Below are 20,657 nucleotides of genomic sequence, written 5' to 3'. Positions count from 1 at the left end.
AGTGAATTTCCATTGATATTCCCACAAGAGTCAGAAGTTGACCAAAGGGAAAAAGAAAATAGCAAGATCCAGTTCTTTAGAAACTGTTACTATGATAACACAAAAGTAAATTATAGAAACCTGGTTTCCTGCAATAAACAGACTTGGTGGATACATTCAGTTAGAAAAAAACTGATCCAAGCATAAAACTGTGGGAGGGTGACAAAGTAAAGACAGAAATAAATTTAGCAGAATGTCTGTAATGAGCCAGATAAGAGCAGACTAAAATGTGAGGCATGTCCTCATTTTTCTCCAAAAGGAGGGGAAGGAAAGGTTTAAGATAGTAAGACAGAAATACTTTTTTGACAGAACTTTTTTTTTGTCTCATTTTATTTACCTGAGATGAAGCAGCTTTGAAGAAAGTAAGTATTAATTTCCAAGTGAGGAGGTACCCCAGAACATAACAGAAGTCTTCACTCAGTGGCTTGATAGTAACTATCTGTCCAACAGGAATACATCCCAAAACATTTTCTAGTAAGTCCTCTTGAGTGCTAAGAAGAGACATCAGTGCAGCCGGTGGCGACCTAAGAATCAATGATTAAACAGCACAGTTTTCTTCATAATTTGTCTCTTAACAAACTGACAGCGTGTATAAATTTGAAGCATTTTAGAAAAATCTTCCTCTTCCTCTATTTTCCAAAAACCATTTTAAAAGTTCCCCTTTATAGGTTCAATTTTGACCCTTAATTTTATATAAAGGCAATTATAGAATCTGAAAGGCATAAAATGATATAGAAATATATACATGTTTTCATATTTATAAATATGTAAGATATGCTATAAAATTTACTCTAGAAATTAGTACTTAAAGGAAAAACTTTTCAGTTCAGTGCAGTCGCTCAGTCATGTTCAACTCTTTGCAACCCCATGGACCATGGCACACCAGGCCTCCCTGTCCATCACCAACTCCTGGAGTTTACCCAAACTCATGTCCATTAAGTCAGTGCCATCCAACCATCTCATCGTCTGTCATCCCCTTCTCCTCACGCCTTCAATCTTGCCCAGCATCATGGTCTTTTCAAATGAGTCAGCTCTTCACATCAGGTGGCCAAAGTGTAGGAGTTGCAGCTTCAACATCAGTCCTTCCAATGAATACTCAGGACTGATCTCCTTTAGGATGGACTGGTTGGATCTCCTTGCAGTCCAAGGGAATCTTGAGAGTCTTCTCCAGTATCACAGTTCAAAGGCATCAATTCTTCTGCGCTCAACTTTCTTTATAGTCCAACTCTCACATCCACACATGACAAATGGAAAAATCATAGCCTTGACTAGACAGACCTCTGCTTTTTAATATGCTGTCTAGGTTGGTCATAACTTTCCTTCCAAGGAGTAAGCGTCTTTTAATTTCATGGCTGCAGTCACCATCTGCAGTGATTTTAGAGCCCCCCAAAATAAAGTCAGCCACTGTTTCCACTGTTTCCCCATCTATTTCCCATGAAGTGATGGGACCGGATGCCATGATCTTCGTTTTCTGAATGTTGAGCTTTAAGCCAACTTTTTCACTCTCCTCCTTCATCAAGAGGCTCTTCAGTTCTTCTCTTTCTGCCATAAGGGTGGTGTCATCTGCATATCTGAGGTTACTGATATTTCTCCCGGCAATCTTGATTCCAGGTTGTGCTTCATCCAGCCCAGCATTTCTCATGATGTACTGTGCATATAAGTTAAATAAGCAGGATGACAATATACAGCTTTGATGTACTCCTTTTCCTATTTGGAACCAGTCTGTTGTTCCATGTCCAGTTCTAACTGTTGCTTCCTGACCTGCATACAGATTTCTCAAGAGGCAGGTCAGGTGGTCTGGTATTCCCATCTCTTTCAGAATTTTCCACAGTTTATTGTGATCCACACAGTCAAAGGCTTTGGCATAGTCAATAAAGCAGAAATAGATGTTTTTCTGGAACTCTCTTGCCTTTTCAATGATCCAGCAGAAAATGTATATTTCTACCTTTCATTTTATAGATGAAAAAAAATCATACACCCAGAGAGGCTAACTGATTAGTCTGAAGTCCCTGCCTAGCCAGGGGAACAATTAGGGCTAACAAATCCTATCAGGTCCTTTATCAACCAACAAAGGGTTAGAAGATCATAAGACTGTAGTGTCTTTCAATACAGTTAAAGGAATGTTAAAGGAAATTTAACATTCATATTAACTCATGGCAATGTAAGGTAATTTTCTTCTTTATGGAAGCAGTGTACTTATTAACACTTTTAGACAAGCTTGTAAGAGTCTCAGGAAGTGAAATACTCGTGTGTGTTGTTGCTGTTCAGTTGCCAAGTCATGTCTGACTCCTGGACCCCATGAACTGCAGCACACCAGGCTTCCCTGTCCCTCATCATCTCCTGGAGTTTGCCCAAGTTCACATCCACTGAATCAGTGATGCTGTCCAACCATCTCATCCTCTGTCACCCTCTTCTCTTGCCTTCAATCTCACCCAGCATCAGGGTCTTTTCCAAAGACTTGTGTGTATCTCCAGTCAAATTCTCTCTGACATTCTGACTTCAGTCTCTTCTTTTACCTCTGTGATCTTTCTTTCCTTGTGGTTTCCTACTACCAGCCCATAAGTAAAAGTTCTCTCCAACTTCTGCCCTTAAGTTTTTACCTTCAGCACCACCATCTCATGTACCAACCCTTCTCCATTCCATACCAACCATCAGCAGATTTTACAAAGAACAACTCTCCACTTTACACACTGACCTCCATGCACTTTGGAACTTCTAGAATGGCCTCCAGCTCTGCTTGCTACTTCTATGTCTGAAGCTACTTATGCTTCAGACTTCTGCCAGAATCAGCTGATGGTATCCCACCTTCTACCAAACAATGCCCCGATCTCTAGAAAATGTCATTTTGAAGGCCCTTCATTACCCTCCAGCTTTATCTTTCACTCTACCCTCCCTGCCTACTCTGCACATGCTCATTTATTTGGCTGCATTGGGTCATAGTTGCGGCACATGGAAACGTCACTGCCTCTGGTGGATCGTTCATTGTGGCACAGGGACTCTCTAGTTGTGGCACGTGGGCTCAGCTGTTTCAGCATGTAGGTTTAGTTGCTCCCTGGAATGTGGGATCTTAGTTCCCAAACCAGGGATCAAACTCACATCTCCTGCATTGCAAGGCAAATTCTTAACCACTGGATCACCAGGGGACTCCCTCATTTATTCTTTTACTCAACAAATGAGGATTATTTATAACTATTTAAGGCCAAACAACTGGGTGCTGGGGAACAAAAAGTCAGAAATAAAAGACTGAAAGCCTCACAGAGCTTATATTCCACTGGAAGAAGACCTAGAAAATTAAAAAATATGTCACATGGCAACAACTCGATATTCCCCAAGCACATCATGAGCAGTCATGCCTCAATGCCTGTGCACATGGTGTTCCTGTAACTTTCCCCTGCCTGCTGAAATGCTCCCTAATCTGAAAAGTCTGCCCTTTCATCAATGTCTTCCCTTCTTGGCACAGTAGTTGTCTCACTAACATCATCCTTTTTCTTAGCACTTGTCACACACTGTCTTCTATTATAGGGTGGTTGTTTAGTCACTTAATCGTGTCCAACTCTTTTGTGACCCTATGGACCATAGCCCACCAGGCCTCTGTCCATGAAATTTCCCAGACAAGAATACCGGAGCAAGCTGCCATTTCCTTCTCCAAGGGATCTTCCCAACGTGGAGATCAAACCTACATCTCCTACATTGGCAGGTGGATTCTCTACTGCTGAGCCACCAGAGAAGCCCACTCAGTTTTAGGGCAATACATCTAAATTAGATTATAAGTTCCTTAAGAAAACAGCTTACTTAACACTATATTCTCCCCTCACCATTTAATTAACACTTGCACAAAGGGGTGCTCAATACATTTTTGAAGGGGTATACTCTTTCCCCAGTTACTATGTGGCCAAAGAAAGTTTTACTAAACAGTAGCAAACTGAAAATGACTTAGAAACAATTAGAAGAGAGAGTAACTTTCTCTTCAAGTGAGCTCTAAAATTCATTTATATCTTACAGATAAACGTACAAGATTTGTGGAATGAGTGTATTCACTAAATTTAGAGCTTTTGCATTGCCTCAGTCTTCTAAAGTCATCATGATGGATTATGACAATTTAATGAAGCAGTCCGAACTTATGATGGTTTGACTTTTAATTTTTCAACACTACAACAGTGTCAAAGCAATGAGTGTTCAGTAGAAACTATACTACACATTGTGACCTTTCCCCAGACTGGCTATAATGCGGAACGGTCCTCTCTCACAACGCTGGGCAGTGCTGGTGAACTGCAGCTCCCAGGCGGCCACGCAATCACAAAGGGTTAACAACCAAGCCACTCACAACCATTCTTATCCAGACAACCATTCTGCTTTTCACATTTGGTACAGTACTCAATAAATTACAGGAGATAGCTAACACTTTATCAATACAAATAGCTGTAAAAAGAAGAGAAGCAAAAAGCAAAGGAGAAAAGGAAAGATATAAGCATCTGAATGCAGAGTTCCAAAGAATAGCAAGAAGAGATAAGAAAGCCTTCCTCAGCGATCAATGCAAAGAAATAGAGGAAAACAACAGAATGGGAAAGACTAGGGATCTCTTCAAGAAAATTAGAGATACCAAGGGAATATTTCATGCAAAGATGGGCTTGATAAAGGACAGAAATGGTATGGACCTAACAGAAGTAGAATATATTAAGAAGAGATGGCAAGAATACACAGAACTATACAAAAAAGATCTTCACAACCCAGATAATCATGATGGTGTGATCACTGACTCACCTAGAGCCAGACATCCTGGAATCTGAAGTCAAGTGGGCCTTAGAAAGCATTACCACAAACAAAGCTAGTGGAGGTGATGGGATTCCAGTTGAGCTGAAAGATGATGCTGTGAAAGTGTTGCACTCAATATGCCAGCAAATTTGGAAAACTCAGCAGTGGCCACAGGACTGGAAAAGGTCAGTTTTCATTCCAATCCCAAAGAAAGGCAATGCCAAAGAATGCTCAAACTACCGCACAATTGCACTCATCTCACATGCTAGTAAAGTAATGCTCAAAGTTCTCCAAGCCAGTCTTCAGCAATATGTGAACCGTGAACTTCCTGATGTTCAAGCTGGTTTTAGAAAAGGCAGAGGAACCAGAGATCAAATTGCCAACATCCACTAGATCATCAAAAAAGCAAGAGAGTTCCAGAAAAACATCTATTTCTGCTTTAGTGACTATGCCAAACCCTTTGACTGTGTGGATCATAATAAACTGTGGAAAATTCTGAAAGAGATGAGAATACCAGATCACCTGACCTGCCTCTTGAGAAACCTATATGCAGGTCAGGAAGCAGCAGTTAGAACAGGACATGGAACAACAGACTGGTTCCAAATAGGAAAGGGAGTACATCAAGGCTGTATATTATCACCCTGCTTATTTAACTTATATGCAGAGTACATCATGAGAAATGCTGTGCTGGAAGAAGCACAAGCTGGAATCAAGATTGCCGGGAGAAATATCAATAACCTCAGATATGCAGATGACACCACCCTTATGGCAGAAAGTGAAGAGGAACTCAAAAGCCTCTTGATGAAAGTGAAAGTAGAGAGTGAAAAAGTTGGCTTAAAGCTCAACATTCAGAAAACGAAGATCATGGCATCTGGTCCCATCACTTCATGGGAAATAGATGGGGAAACAGTGGAAACAGTGTCAGACTTTATTTTTCTGGGCTCCAAAATCACTGCAGATGGTGACTGCAGCCATGAAATTAAAAGATGCTTACTCCTTGGAAGGAAAGTTATGACCAACCTAGATAGCATATTCAAAAGCAGAGACATTACTTTGCAACAAAGGTCCGTCTAGTCAAGGCTATGGATTTTCCTGTGGTCATGTATGGATGTGAGAGTTGGACTGTGAGGAAAGCTGAGCACCGAAGAATTGATGCTTTTGAACTGTGGTGTTGGAGAAGACTCTTGAGAGTCCCTTGGACTGCAAGGAGATCCAACCAGTCCATTCTGAAGATCAGCCCTGGGATTTCTTTGGAAGGAATGATGCTAAAGCTGAAACTCCAGAACTTTGGCCACCTCATGCGAAGAGTTGACTCATTGGAAAAGACTCTGATGCTGGGAGGGATTGGGGGCAAGAGGAGAAGAGGACGACAGAGGATGAGATGGCTGGATGGCATCACTGACTCGATGGACGTGAGTCTGAGTGAACTCCGGGAGTTGGTGATGGACAGGGAGGCCTGGCACGCTGCGATTCTTGGGGTCCCAAAGAGTCGGACATGACTGAGTGACTGAACTGAAGTGAACTGAACACTTTATCATAAAACAGACTTTGAGTTGGATGACTTTGCCCAACTGTAGGCTGATGGAAATGTTCTGAACATGCTTCAGTAGGCTAGGATAAACTGATATTCAGCAGGTTACGTGTATCAAATGTATCTTTGACTCAACATGTATTCAACTTACAAATAGGATGTAACCCTGTAAATTGAGGAAGACTTGTATTAAAAATAACTTACAAGGCTGGTTCTTCTTCTTCATCTCCATATGACTTTAGATTATCTTGATCATATTGTGGGAATTCAGGCATCAATCTGAAAGTCAGAATATTAAGTTACATGAAATGGTTCACTGTTAAGTCATGCTTAGCAATAGAAAGTCCAATACTGATTTTGTAATGAGTATATCCTTTTACTGAGCTTATTCTGAAATAATCCACTATGGCCAGGACTATATAAATATAAACTGTGCATGGAGAACCATGACCATTCCTGTTACTGAAACATTTAGTCAAGCTTACTCTGTTGCTGTTTTTACTTTGACTTTTTTTTTTTTTAATTTTTGGTAACTTCTTTCTTTTTGACTTTTTTTTAATGACCAAAAATTAAAACTACATATGTGAAAGTCAAAGTCACTCAGTCTTGTCCAATTCTTTGTGACCATATGGACTATACAGTCCATGGAATTCCCCAGGCTAGAATACTGGAGTGCACAGTCTTTCCCTTCTCCAGGAGATCTTCCCAACCCAGGGATTGAACCCAAGTCTCCATCATCGCAGGCAGATTCTTTACCAACTTAGCTATCAGGGAAGGCCAAAACTATATTTCATTTTTTAAAAAATCACCACAATACTGATTCAACTGAAAGAATTCTTACTTGTATAGCATATGATAGACAGCAATTTGCACAGGCCGAGCTCTATAAAGGAGTAATGGGGCTAATGTATTTAACAAAGTCTGGAGGTATTCTGGCAAGTTTGTTTTCTGACCAGCAATCAATCTTGCAGGGAGTTTCTGACTCAATAGCTGATCCTTTGGGATATAAGTTAATGTTTCACACATGGGCTTCAGCATTGCATTCTGAAATGATGTTTCAGATGTATCTCTGTTTTCTCCTGATGACAAAAAGGAAAAAAAGAGTCATACCCCAAACAAAGTGAGTAATACAACTTGACCGATTCACAGACAACCAAATGTTATTTAAGAAAATGAAATAAAAACTTGACAAACATTAAAGCAGTCCAAACTAGAAGCATGAACTGAATATATATTTCAGATAATCTCAACTATTTAATGACTTCTATTATCTTATCCTTTTAAAAAAAAGAAGTTTGAGTTAAAATAATTTATTCATATTCTCTGAATTAGTATGATTCCAATTTTCAGTGGTCTTTAGGTATCTTGTGATGTTTCAATTCTTGTCTGTAAAGCAGAAGAATATACGATGATTCTGAGATGCTAAACTTTCTCTCTGGCTCTTTCACTATTTTGTGTTGTGTGACCTAAACATCCAAAGTTGATTTTGGGGTGTTTTGTGTTTTGTTTTGTTTTTTAATTTTTCAAAACAAGTTACTTTCAATGACTCTCACTACTACTCCCTTTTTCACTTGCCTGTAGCAGTCACCAAAAGAGGTAAAAGCAAACTGTGGATGCCAGGAGAAAAAAATTCTTTCCATTCACTGATCAGATTTACAGGAAGGCTGCCAGTGGTGACCAGAGTTGTAGAATCAAAAAACGCGCTGAGTTCACAGGCCAAATCACAGCTGACATAGGCAAACAGTTGTACAAGTGGAACAGAATACAGTGCCTGATTCTCATTTGTTGTCTGAGGAAACAAAAATTAAATAGGTAAGCAGACCTCCTGTAGAATACTACAAGTCAAGGCAATAAAGAGAAGTCCCTTTCATTTCTCTAAATTTGAAAATAAGAAACAGTTTGAATGTATAGTCTCAGGAGACATTTATATACCAAAATAACTTATTTTTAGAATTAACTGTTAGGAATTAGAATTAACCCACTTATTGTGAACTGTTCTTTTTTATTTCTGCAACCATGAAGGAAAATAATATCAATTACCATTTACCAAGTTAAATACATTAAAAGCACATTTATAATCTTCTCAGGAGCCCTATTAATTGGGCATTATTAAGTTATTTTAAAATGAGGGAACTGAGGCTCAATTAGGTAAGCTTTAATACCCTAAGCCACACAGTAAACAGCAGGCAGAGTAGAGCTTCAGACCAATTCAACACTGACTGACTTGCTGCATGACTTGCTACCTAATACCCAGAGGTATTACACAGCTGGTTGCTTGGGGTCATAAAAAGAACTCTAATTCCCTCTGAATTTGTTTAATCTTTACTGCACTAGTCTGGCAATAATGAAACAGCACATTGTAAGAATAGAAGCAAAAGACCAAAAACCTTGTCATGAAAAGATAAAACCTTAAAGGACTATGCTACAAATATTACATTAAAATGAGCTAACAGAGAGACCATTTTAAAAGCAGTTAGCAGAATGGCTGCTGAATGATATCAGCAAACATTAAACCTCAATCATTTTACTGATCTGTCAAGCAGCAGTCGGCAAGGAATATATCTATAAAGAGTTCAAATGTTTGCAAAGGGGCTAACTACAATCATTACTTAAAGAGGATGAGAAAATACTTCTGTCACACAGATATGCACAAAAACCCAACATCAGTGATGATGCAGAAGGTTAATTTACCTCCAACCAAGCCAACATGGAACACATGATGAAGTCCCATTCGCTCTCTGCCAAAGGAGATGAGCAGTATTTCAGAAACAGGGAAAGGAAACGGATTATTTCTATATTTACAGCCAGTATCTCTGGACTTACTTCTGACAGATTACTGTGATAAAGACAAAAATAAAACATTGATGAATTATACAGACATTCAATGAGAAAAATTTAAATCTTATATACTTATAACAGACTGACTTAAATGCCTACCATCCTATTACTCTATGAAACAGTGACTGTAAGATACATAATCTGAGACCACATCATACACAGAGGGAAAAATATAAAGTATTACCTACCAACTGAAAAGAAAAATATCTTCGTGATCTTTTTTCCACGTTATCAGAACTTTTAATAGACCATGTAATAGCTCTCCATCATCTATGCTTTTGGTCTGCAGACAAGAATTGAAAATGGCAAGATGTCCAAAACCTCCTACAGCAAAATTAAAACATTTTTAAATTGTATTGCTACTATAAAAAAAGAAAGCCTATGCTGAGATAGGTTAAAAACTTTCTTCAAAAGTGTCCAGGGTGATGATTCTAAAATTAGGGCTTATAAGAAAGAGTCAACAAATGAGCCTATAAACTCTATAGGCAGGGACCTGCCAACATACTCAGCACCCAGCACAGAGAAGAAAGTGTGGCAGGGCAGGCAGAGGGAAGCAAGTGAATGACACTATGCATTAAACCAGCCTATGCCATTATTTTCTTTGTTTCCTTACGGATAGGACATATTCAGCATACTCACCTCTCAAAAAACAGACAAATCTCTAGCTAGAGTACAAAGTTAAATAAAGTTGGAAAATAGAGCATACTGTTTTATAATTCATACATTCACTCAGTAAGCATCTATGTTGGGAAAGCTCCTGTGGGTTCCCTACTCTTTAGACTCCCTGATTCCTCCTTATTCTTCAATTCTCAGCTTAAATACTGCCTCCACTCTGCAATTCCCAAGCACATAAAGTACGCCCCTCCTCATTCATCTAGTATCACTTGTTTGTTGCCTTTACAGCACTAATGTTTGTTATTATCTCATCAGGAAGTAAGCTCCATGAAAGCAGGAACCTTGTCAGTTTTACTCATCGCTGTATATGGCCCCCTAACACAGTGCCCGAGATACATTTATTTTGACTGACTAAATAAAGAACGAATAAATGAATGCATACAAGGTACACTGCTAGACAGATACTAGGGAGAAAGCTGGACAAAATCCAGTCCCTGAAGGGTCTTATTCAGCAGTACTGGCAGACTTGAAAACAAATTAGAATAATATGGACAAAAACTGAGAACCCAGAGCAGGAAACTACACTAAGTTAGAAAAGGCTTCCCAAAGTTGGTGTGTGAACGGGGATTTATCAAAAGATGAAAGTCTGCAAGACTAGAAAAGGGATGCTCCAAGGAGTGCTAAGGCACAAAACTGTAAGAAAGTATGGACTGATCAAAATTCATGACAATTTAGCATGGTCAGGGTCCAGAGTGGAAGCAAAAGAGGTGAAACTGGAGAAACTGGTTGCAATAAGATTTTAAAACATCTTACAGGACAAACTAAGGACTTAGGTTTTTATCCTGTAGGCAAAAGAGAACCAACAAAGAAAGCAAAAATTAATTAATTAGTAACAATTTAGTCTTCCTTTAAAGGCAGAGGAAGAATTTTTTTTAAATCTTCCTTACAAAATATCAATAGAAGAGGCTTCAAGTTTAATCAGAAACAACTCATGTTCTAATAACTGAAAAGTATTCGTTAGCTAATTCTGCTTCATCACTTGGGCTAGAAGAGAAAAACCGATTGTAAAACCTTAAAAACACTCCTCTTCCTGGGCCTCCGCACAGCTGGGTACCTTGTGACCTGTGTGAACACAGGCCTGTCTTCAGCCACCCTTCAGCTGTAACCTGTGCTGCAGATACCACCTGCTCTCCCATTAGGTAATCCTCTCTTCCATGAACAATCCGTTCAACTGCATCCCTTTCCTGCAAATCCCATTCCAAGCCCACGATTTAACTACGCAAGTGAACTCAACAGTAAAGCTTAATGCCACAAAAATTTATTTTGATATCATACTATCAAGGCAATTGTTTCACTGTGTTTGCTAATGGCATATTCTTCTTCCAGTATCTCAAACTTTTACTACCTTTCTTAAAAAACACAATCCCATTGCCACTCATCAGACAACCTAAAGAGACATGATGCCATGAAGTTCCCAACCCCTTCTACACTCTCTGTATCTACATCTGCATCCGCCCAACAGCTCTCCTTACCTAAGCTCCACTTATACATGGTTGATATCTTCTTTTTTCCCTTTATTTATTTATTTATTTTATGTCCCATTGGACTACAGTTGATTAACAACGTTGTGTGAGTTTCGGGTGTACAGCAAAGTGCTTTAGTTATACATGTTACATACGTCTATTCTTTTTCACATCCTTTTCCCTTCTAGGTTGCTACGTAATACTGAGCAGAGTCCCCTGTGCTATACAGTAGGTCCTTGATGGTTATCCATTTTACATACAGTGGTGTGTTTATGTCAGCCCCAAACTCTCTTCCTCCCCACCTTTCCCCCTGGTAGCCATAAGTTTGCTCTCTAAATCTGTTTCTGTCATGGTGATTTTTTTCTAACTGCTCTCGATCCAATCCTACACGCCCTCCTCTCTCTTCTTCTCAGTGGGAACTACCATACATTATTCTGTCTTCTATTCCTCCCTCTCCCCCTTTGACTCTGTATTCATGTCCAGCTTTCACTTCTTTCCACTTCCCCTCCTTTTTTTTTTTTCCAAATTTTATTTGTGGTTGTGCTGGGTCTTCATTTGGCACAGGCTTTTCTCTAGTTGCGGTGACTGAAGGCTTCTAATTGCTGTGTGTAGGCTTCTCAGTGGGTTGGCTCCTCTTGTTGTGGAGCAGGGGCTCTAGGGCACGCAAGCTTCAGCAGTTGCAGCTCCCGGCTCGAGAGCACAGGCTCAACAGCTGTGGCGCATGGCCTTAGTTGCTCCGCAGCATGTGGGATCTTCCGGGATCAGGGATTGAACCCGTGTCTCCTGCATTGGCAGGCGGATTCTTTACCACTGAGCCACCAGGGAAGCCCCGTATGTCCCTTTCTACCAAACCCTTAAGAACAGACTATCTGGCCCTACTTTTTCACCACTGTTCATTCCACATTTCAGTCTCTAATTTCATCTGAGCTGTGGCATTTAACAGGTGATGAATATTACCTAAACTCTTGCTTCCTTTTTTTTTAACCTTCAGTCCTTATTCTCAAGTGTCCCTTTACCTACATACCCCTTAAATCTACATACTGGTGTTCCCTTGATATTCTTTTCACGCTTCACTCTCCCCAACAAGCTCATCTTCATTTACAGATTATACTACCACCTACCTGGCATGGACTCTGAAAGCAGTATTTCCATCTAGCCAACAGCCTACTGCTTACTGACAATCCCCATTTGAGTACTTATTCCATAGCCACCTTAATCGTAATCTCATGCGTCCAAACCTTAACATCAGCTCCCTGTACACTCCTTCGCCACTCTGTGTCCAGCCCTGAAGTCTCCTGGCAGGGTTTCCTATAAGGCCTCATGGTACTCCCATCTGCCCAATCCAGAAACATAACCACAGAGCCCCAACAAGTCTACTTCCTACCTCTCTCAATTCCATCTCCACTCTTCCCTCTGTGCCTTGACTCAAGAGCTCTTTCCTCTCATTTTGATTATTCGAATGGCTCTCTATCTATCTAGTCTTCTACCCCTAATTTCTCTCTTCTCCCATATCCACCCTTCACACAGCTGTCAAGATAATCTTTCTAATGTGAATAAGACAGTCTGACTACTTTCCTACCTAATTTGGGCCAACAGTTCCTTACCTCCTATCGCTTAAAGTCCAAACTCCTTAACCGACAAAATGAGGCCTTTATGATCTGTGCCCTACCATTCTCAAGATCTATATTCTTGTGCACCCTAATACTCTTTGTCCCAACTTTCTACCTTAAATCCAACCAAAATGAAGCTACCTGCACTCTTCTAGTTTCTGTGAACCTGGAATGTCTTTCTCTAACTCTAAGGAAAAGTCCTTTTACCACTACTAAAATATTTCTTTTTGTGAAATAGCCACTGCTATCTCAAAGCAAAGTGGAAAATCCTTTTCTGCACTTCTGCACATAAGATAAATTTTTGCTATATCAGTTATCATATAACTTTACATCTATCTTCTTCTCTACAAAAGAAACTGCCACATAGTCAGGGCTCAATAAGTGCTTGTTAAATTAGCAAGTAAAGGAACTAACAAGAGTACAGAATGTCCGAAAAGTTTAAAACACAACAAAAGCTGTTTCCTCTTTTGCTTTTGTAAGTTGACTCATCGGTTGACTAGGGGGAAATGACGTATAGCTAAGAAGAGCTACACACAGTACAGAAATGATTAGAGGGTACCTGTGGTTACACACCTTCCCTTAGGCTGCAGCATTTCGATACTGCAAAGTAACAGTCACTCTCCAATGAACGACACTTACCCTATTGAGTCAACTTGTTATGTAGCAAGAATATTAACTAGGAAAAAAATAAGCTATAATTTATCTCTGTCAGATTTGGATTTAGATGTTAAGAAACACTTCTTTCATCTCAAGCAATAATTAAATTAATGAAATATTTATTACCAAGTAACTAACCATTAATATGGCAAACATCTTCCTTGGTCCAGGCCAAAAGGGCAGGTATACACTGAGCAATGAATTCTTTCTTGTCTTCTTTTGACAAAAATGGACAGAGACTTTGAATAGTATGCATATTGCCTTCTGTTAGTGGAAAAAAACTGTTTAAAGAGGGGAAAAAAAAGGTGTGAATTATATTTATCCTAAATATTTAGTTATTTCAGAAAATTCCTCTTATTCATACAATTTAAAAAGACTAAAATTTCCACTATATAAAATAACTGAATAGAAAAAGAATAAAAGAAACTATGAAAGAGGTTGACTCTTGCTGATTCTGTTTGATGAAACTGTGGACAATTATTTTTTTCTGCTTCTCTTTTTCACGTTTCTGATTTTCAAAAAATAAGCATATATAACTTTCCCCAAAGATGATTTTTTAAAATTATACAAACAGTACATGATTATGCTGTCATTAAGAGCCAACTGACTCAATTTAAAGAGGACCAGTTACATATTGCTCATATGAAATGATACTTATATATGAAATGATACTCATATATATGCATATATATCCTTGGGTTTTATGTATCTAAATTTTATATTACCTGATACTTATATACTTTCTAGACCACTTTACAGCAGAACATATAGGTACAAAGTATTCTATTTTAAAACTACATATCTAAATAAAAAACAAAACCAAAATATTTCATACAATCATAATTTAACTATTTTTCTATTAGTGAACATTTAGGATTTTTCCATCAAATTTTTGCTCTTACAAATAACACTATAATAACTGTCCTTGAACAAGTACTATTCTGTATATGTGCAAACACCTCTTTAGGCTAGATTCCTGGAGGTAGAACTTCAAAATCAAAGGATCTGCATGTATTATATTTTGATAATCTCAAGTTTTTCTTCAAAGAAGAATAAATTCACATTTTCACCAAAAATGTACAAGTTTGACTTTTCTGCTGCACACCTAATAATCCTTTTTAATTCCTGGCAATAAGGTAGATAAACTATATACTCCTTTGTATTTGTCATTATTAACAAAGCAAATCCTTTCCTATTCCACATTTCATAAATGAATTACCTTTGACTATTTCATCTATGAATTACCTGTTCAAGTCCTTGACACATTCTTCAGTTTGACTAGTTTAATTACTAGAAACTATTTATATTATGAACATTAATTCTTTATTAATTAACAAGTATTTTCCTCTATTTTTCCACCTATCCTTTATACTGTATTTTTATCATACAGAAGTTTTCTTTTTTAACTGTGGTAAAATATGTAACATTATGTAAAATTTACCATACTATTTTAATTAAAAAAAAAATTTTTTTGGTCATGCTGTGCAGCATGAGGGATCAGTTCCCCGACCAGGGGTAGAACACATGCCTCCTGCATTGGAAGCATGGAGTCTTAACCACTGGACCATCAGGGAAGTCCCCCAGATTAACTATTTTTAAGTCTACAGTTCAGTGATGTTAAGTTCATTCACACTGTTGTGCAACAAACCTCCAGAACTTTTTCATTTTACAAAACTGAAACTCTGTCCATTAAATAAGAACTCCCCATCTTCCTTCCATTCAGCCCCTGACAACCACCATTTGACTTTCCGTCTCTATGAATATGCCTAAGTACCTCATATAAGTGGAATCACACAGTATTTGTCTTTTCGTGACTGCTTTATTTCACTTAGCATAATGTCCTCAAGGTTCACCTACATTTCAGTATGTCAAAATTTCCTTCCTTTTTAAGGCAGAATAATACTTCATTATAACGCATACATTTTTGTTTATCCATTCATCTGTTGATGGACACAAAGGTTTTTGTTTTACAAAGTCAGGTACCTACTATTTCTTCTATGGATTCTGGATTTGTGCTATGCTTAAGATCTTCCCTGTGCCAAGGCTATACAGTTTCTTATTTTCCCAAAAACTTTTATAAGATTTAATTTTCATCTGGACCTTACTTTAATGTATAATGTAAGGGAGTGGGTCTCACTTTTTTTTTCAAACATAGGTCCAATTTTCCTATCTCATTCATCTGAAAGACCACCTGTATCAAAAACTAAATTTTCATTTATGCATGCATTGGTTTTTGGACTCCATACTTTGATCCAAGGATATATTTATTCACCAATTTCATACTGCTTAATCACTGTGTTGGTAGGGCAAGTCCTTTTCACTTTTCTCTTTCATAAATTTCCTAGCTATTCTTGAGCATTTTTTCCTTTAAATGCATACCATGTTTAGAAGACTTTGTAAAGTTTTTCAAAAATTGCTGCTGAAATTTTGACTAACATTACACTGAAATTAGATACAACAATTTTTACAATTTATCTCCCCACTTTGTTTTGTGATCTTTAAGTTTTACAATTGTAATTTTTCGTTAAATTTATTTCTAAATATTTACAGTTTTGTTGTCAATGTGAAAAGAATCTCTTTTTTCCTATGGCATTTTTAAATTGATTATAACTGGTGAATAAGAAAGATACTGACTTTTGTATGTCAAGTATATATCCATCTCACTTGTAATTAGTTCCAGCAGTTCTTTAGTTAATTCCCTATGACTCATGTAAACAGAAAAAAATTTTTAATTATGCTGAATAAAAAAAGCTAAATATCAAAAGATCATATGCTGTATGACTCCATTTATATAACATTCCTAAAATGGTAAAAATTATAGAAAGAATAGATTACTGGTTGCCAGAGAGGAAGAGAATGGCAGGAGGGCAGGTGGCTGTGGCAAGAAAAGGTACCACAAGGGATCATTATGATACAACTATTCTGTGTCTTGGAATGTGGTGGTAACACATGTGTGCTCTGATCTACAGAGCACACACGTGGGTGCAAGTTAACCCAGTCAATGAACTATATCAATGTCATTTCTTGGTTGTGAAATTGCACCAAAGTTATTCAAAATGGCACCGTTTGGAAGAAACTAAGTGAAAGGTACACAGAATCTCTTTGTGTTTCTTATAATTGCATGTAAACCTATAATCCACATTAACTGAACTCAAAACAGTAAATTTCAAAAAGTTAAGACTTAAAAATCAAAATTTAGCTTACAATTTTACTGTGCCAGAACATATATATATATATATATATATATATATATATATATATATACACACATATACATTATATGTGTATATATACACACACACACGTATAAACATATATATAGTTTCCAAATTCTTTTTGATAAATCTGTAAATTCAAAATGCCTCTTGGTAAATTTCAGGTAAGTGTTTAATCTGAATGCTCAGCTTCTCTAATATAATCAACTCTAGTAAATCTCTAGTATGTCCAACCTCACTATTTCTTTGCCTTAGGAATATATTTATTGTCTTTTTAGAATTCACTTCAGTGGGATGATCATCCTTTTGAAGAGTAAGTAACTTTCCTTATCACTTCCCTTTAGCTAAATAAAGGGATAGAAGGATGTGAGAGAGAGGGAAAAAGATTCTACCCGATAGATTTCTGAGTAAAAGAGAATAAGCTATCAAATGCTAATTATTTAAAGCACATATTAAATTCTTCAACAAAATGTTTTAAGGTTAAAAGCACCTATTAAAAAAGTATGGGTCCTCAACGTAAAATGATTGGAACTGTTTTATACTCTTTAAGTCTCATATTTTTTCATTTAATTTCCTCATGTCCTAAAATTTGTTTTCCTGATTCATTACACACTGTTTGTTAGTCAAGGGTTGGCAGAGTGACCAATCATAATAAATTTCAAAGTAAAAGTATTTAAAATAAAAATACCCTTCTTTTCTCCTATAATGCTGTTTTACTTCATCAGATGAAACACTTCGGGAAAGGATCAACTTAGCAATAATAAGAGACCAAAGGGTGCCGTTTTTCCTGGATCTAAAAAAGAAAACAAACATTCTGTTTTGAAAGTATACTTAATGTTTTGACACAGTTGCTTACCTGGAGTCCTTTTACAGAACTAAATAAAACACCTTGTCAGGGTATCAATTCACACAGTACTTTTGCACGTAAATAACTGCCGTTACCAAAAGGACTGGCAACTTAGGCTTCTGAAACTCCTTTACTGAGCTCTCACCAAGGCAATCCCAAAGCCCCTTCATCCCAAAAGGGGAAAGGACCTTAAGGATTAAGCTGGAGCATCAGAAGCTGCAGCCGGAAAGAGGACAGAGAAGACCCAGAGGAGACCAAGGATTGCTGAAGCTGAGGAACCAAGGAGGGCATTAACATCCACTGAGGAAAGTTCTGCGAGTCAAGTAAGGGTAGGGGGACTGGAGAGGAAGACCTGTTCAGTCTGAGGCCTCTGATACTGCAAAGCATACGAAAAATACTACAGGCAAATGTAAAACTCTTCAGGAGAAAGCAGTTCAACAGGATAATTTCAACCAACTAAACATCAGACCACTATAACCTCTACGACAATTCTTCATACCTATTTCCTCATCGAGGGGCAAGGGTTTTGTGGTTATGATATTAAGCCAAACCTGCAGGAAATAACATACAAGATAAAAGGCTAAATTTTACCTTGGAAATTTTAAGTGGAAGGATGGGTCACATATGACAAATTAAAACAACTTCTACAGGACTCTCTCTCTTTCACTGTCATCTGCCCCTTGCATCATATTCATGGATTTAATAACACAGGCAAAGTACAAATATCTCCCAGAGGAAGAAATCAAGTACTTAGTACCCATGAAGTATTTATCATTAACAACTGGGATTAATTTACAACAACCCTCTGATTCAAAGATTAGCATGAAGTGGGCTTACATTTTACAGACACAAAACCATAAACTAGCAAAATACTCATGAAATAGAAATTGAAAAGAGGTTCCCACCTGTCAAATAACAGCTGCAGAAGGCCGGAAGTATTACCAAGTCCACGTAAGTTATCATACGTGATATTCATTTTCTGAAGCATTTCACAAAATCCAGTTAGGAAAATAGGTGGATTGTCTAATTCTTCATACCACTGCAATGAATAGAGCAGTTCTGCAACTAACAGAATGGACAGCACATTATCGGGTGCACTTTGTGAACGGCACTTCCAGTTCCCCTCACTTGTCTCCTGTTCTCTAACACCGCTGTGCCCACCAATTCTAAAACATCCATGAACTGATTTCCAGCTCCTTGATATACAATTATAATGAAAACTGACCGTATCGGATACAAAACACCACTCCTCTCCCAAACCTTACTTGGTCCCTTTTCTGGCGAGTTAAGAAAGTGACAGGAACCGAAGTTATCAGAGATGCTACAAGAATCTCCCTACTGTTTTTGCCACAAATGGTAGAAGCTGCATCCAGGATAAACAACTACAGGACCCAAGACCTGAGAAGTTCAAGTCAATGTGTTAAGGAAGAGAGCATGACGCAGCACACAGGGAAGGGCCTCGGTGACAGGCCAGTCTGGATTCAGAAGAGCTGCATACACTGTTATCAACCAGGATACGATAAATCTACCTCAGGGGACTGCTGCAAGAATGGCTGAGTCTCACGAAATCTGGCCATACCACAGGTTCTTAATACACAATCAGTCACAACTCTCCAGGTATGGATTTTGGAGTCGAGAGACTTGAAACCTGGTTCAAAATCTAACCCCGTCCCTTGAAAGCTCCAGATTAAGAAAAACAACAAAAATTATTACCCTAATTCCCAGTGTTGTTTTTGGACAAATTCACTGAGTAAACAGCAGGCTAAGCTCCTTGACCTTAACTGCAGGTGGAGCTGGCTCACCGTAAAAGGTGTTTCCAGCTTTCTTTCATAGGCATATATTCTCTTCTGCTAGCAACCATACTCCACTGAGGGCTTACAACCAAGCCCGACACAAGAATTATTCAAGTCCTCCACCTTTCAAATTATTTTGTACAGGTCACATGGCTACCTACAATGCTATACCATTTCCTAGAATGGGGGATTTTCCAAATCCTTTTGAAATTCAACATCTGAATGACCACTTGCTGGGGAAAAAATTATAGCCCTATACAAAAGGACTGATCCAAAAATTAACTGAAAATTCAGAATCCCTGATGAAACACAAGACTTGTTTAACCATTTTCCTCAGGGTTATGTGCTACAGGGTCTGCTTTTATTGATGTCATGCCAGCTAAAGTAACTGTGGTGGTGGTTTACTCGCTCAGTCATGTCCTGACTCTTTGCAACCCCATGGGCTGCAGCCTGCCAGGCTCCTCTGTCCATGGGATTTTCCAGGAAGAATACTGGAGTGAGTTGCCATTTCCTTCTCTAGGGGATCTTCCCCACCCACAGATCGAACCTGGGTCTCCCATATTGCAGGCAGATTCTGTACCGACTGAGCCACCAAATTCTGCTCTACTGATAACAAGACTATAGCAAGATTTTTTGGTATGAGTCTATCTGATTTGCAATTTAACATTCATCTCTTGAAAGGCCTCAATTTCTCATCACTAAAATAATTAAAAGGAGCTGAAGATTTTTCATTCTTTAAAAATTTAAAGTATAATCAAAATTATTTCAAATTTTTAATTAATTTTAATTAAATTCAAGATTTTAATTAATTTTAACTTATTCAAGACTTACATGTATTTATCTGAATGTTCATATATACTTACTTATTTTGTCAAGTTCATTATTTTCTAGGACTGTTTCCTTTTTCAGTGCAACTACTATCATTTTACTCAATAATGCTGAAGTACACAAATGGCTGGGAAGTTTCTTTGTATCTTGCTCTTTAAAATCTGTTTTGAAACCCTCATAATTCAAACTCAATCTTCCTTCTAAAAGAGGCCTATGCAACCACTGTAAAAAAAAAAAAAAAAAAACAACCTTAAATTATATACAAAATCATTCAACAGTCTAAATTATTTACTACCTACACAATTAAGGCAGGGAACAACGATGAAGTTAGTAGACTATCTTCAAAATGTTCTTAGAATAATTTCAAAAAGGAAGCTATTGCTAGTTTACTAGTAAAAGCACAGAAGCC

General features: G+C 37.9%; 1 protein-coding gene across 1 annotated transcript in view; it reads right to left on the bottom strand.

The window, feature by feature from the left end:
- Positions 1–20,657, bottom strand: part of LTN1 (listerin E3 ubiquitin protein ligase 1) — a 58,923-nt gene that overhangs the window by 11,928 nt on the left and 26,338 nt on the right. The window contains exons 16-25 of the mRNA XM_005907820.2: positions 20,284–20,470; positions 18,533–18,692; positions 17,469–17,573; positions 13,704–13,846; positions 9,349–9,484; positions 9,014–9,158; positions 7,898–8,111; positions 7,164–7,401; positions 6,527–6,601; positions 377–563 (exon numbers count right to left, since the gene is read on the bottom strand). Coding sequence (XP_005907882.2) covers positions 377–563; positions 6,527–6,601; positions 7,164–7,401; positions 7,898–8,111; positions 9,014–9,158; positions 9,349–9,484; positions 13,704–13,846; positions 17,469–17,573; positions 18,533–18,692; positions 20,284–20,470 — 1,590 coding nt within the window. The remainder of the gene's footprint in view (positions 1–376; positions 564–6,526; positions 6,602–7,163; positions 7,402–7,897; positions 8,112–9,013; positions 9,159–9,348; positions 9,485–13,703; positions 13,847–17,468; positions 17,574–18,532; positions 18,693–20,283; positions 20,471–20,657) is intronic.

Source organism: Bos mutus, chromosome 1, assembly GCF_027580195.1.
Source record: "Bos mutus isolate GX-2022 chromosome 1, NWIPB_WYAK_1.1, whole genome shotgun sequence".
Taxonomy (NCBI): Eukaryota; Metazoa; Chordata; class Mammalia; order Artiodactyla; family Bovidae; genus Bos; species Bos mutus.
The sequence above is the reverse complement of the archived record's forward strand: the minus strand, read 5'-3'. Positions and strand labels throughout refer to the sequence as shown.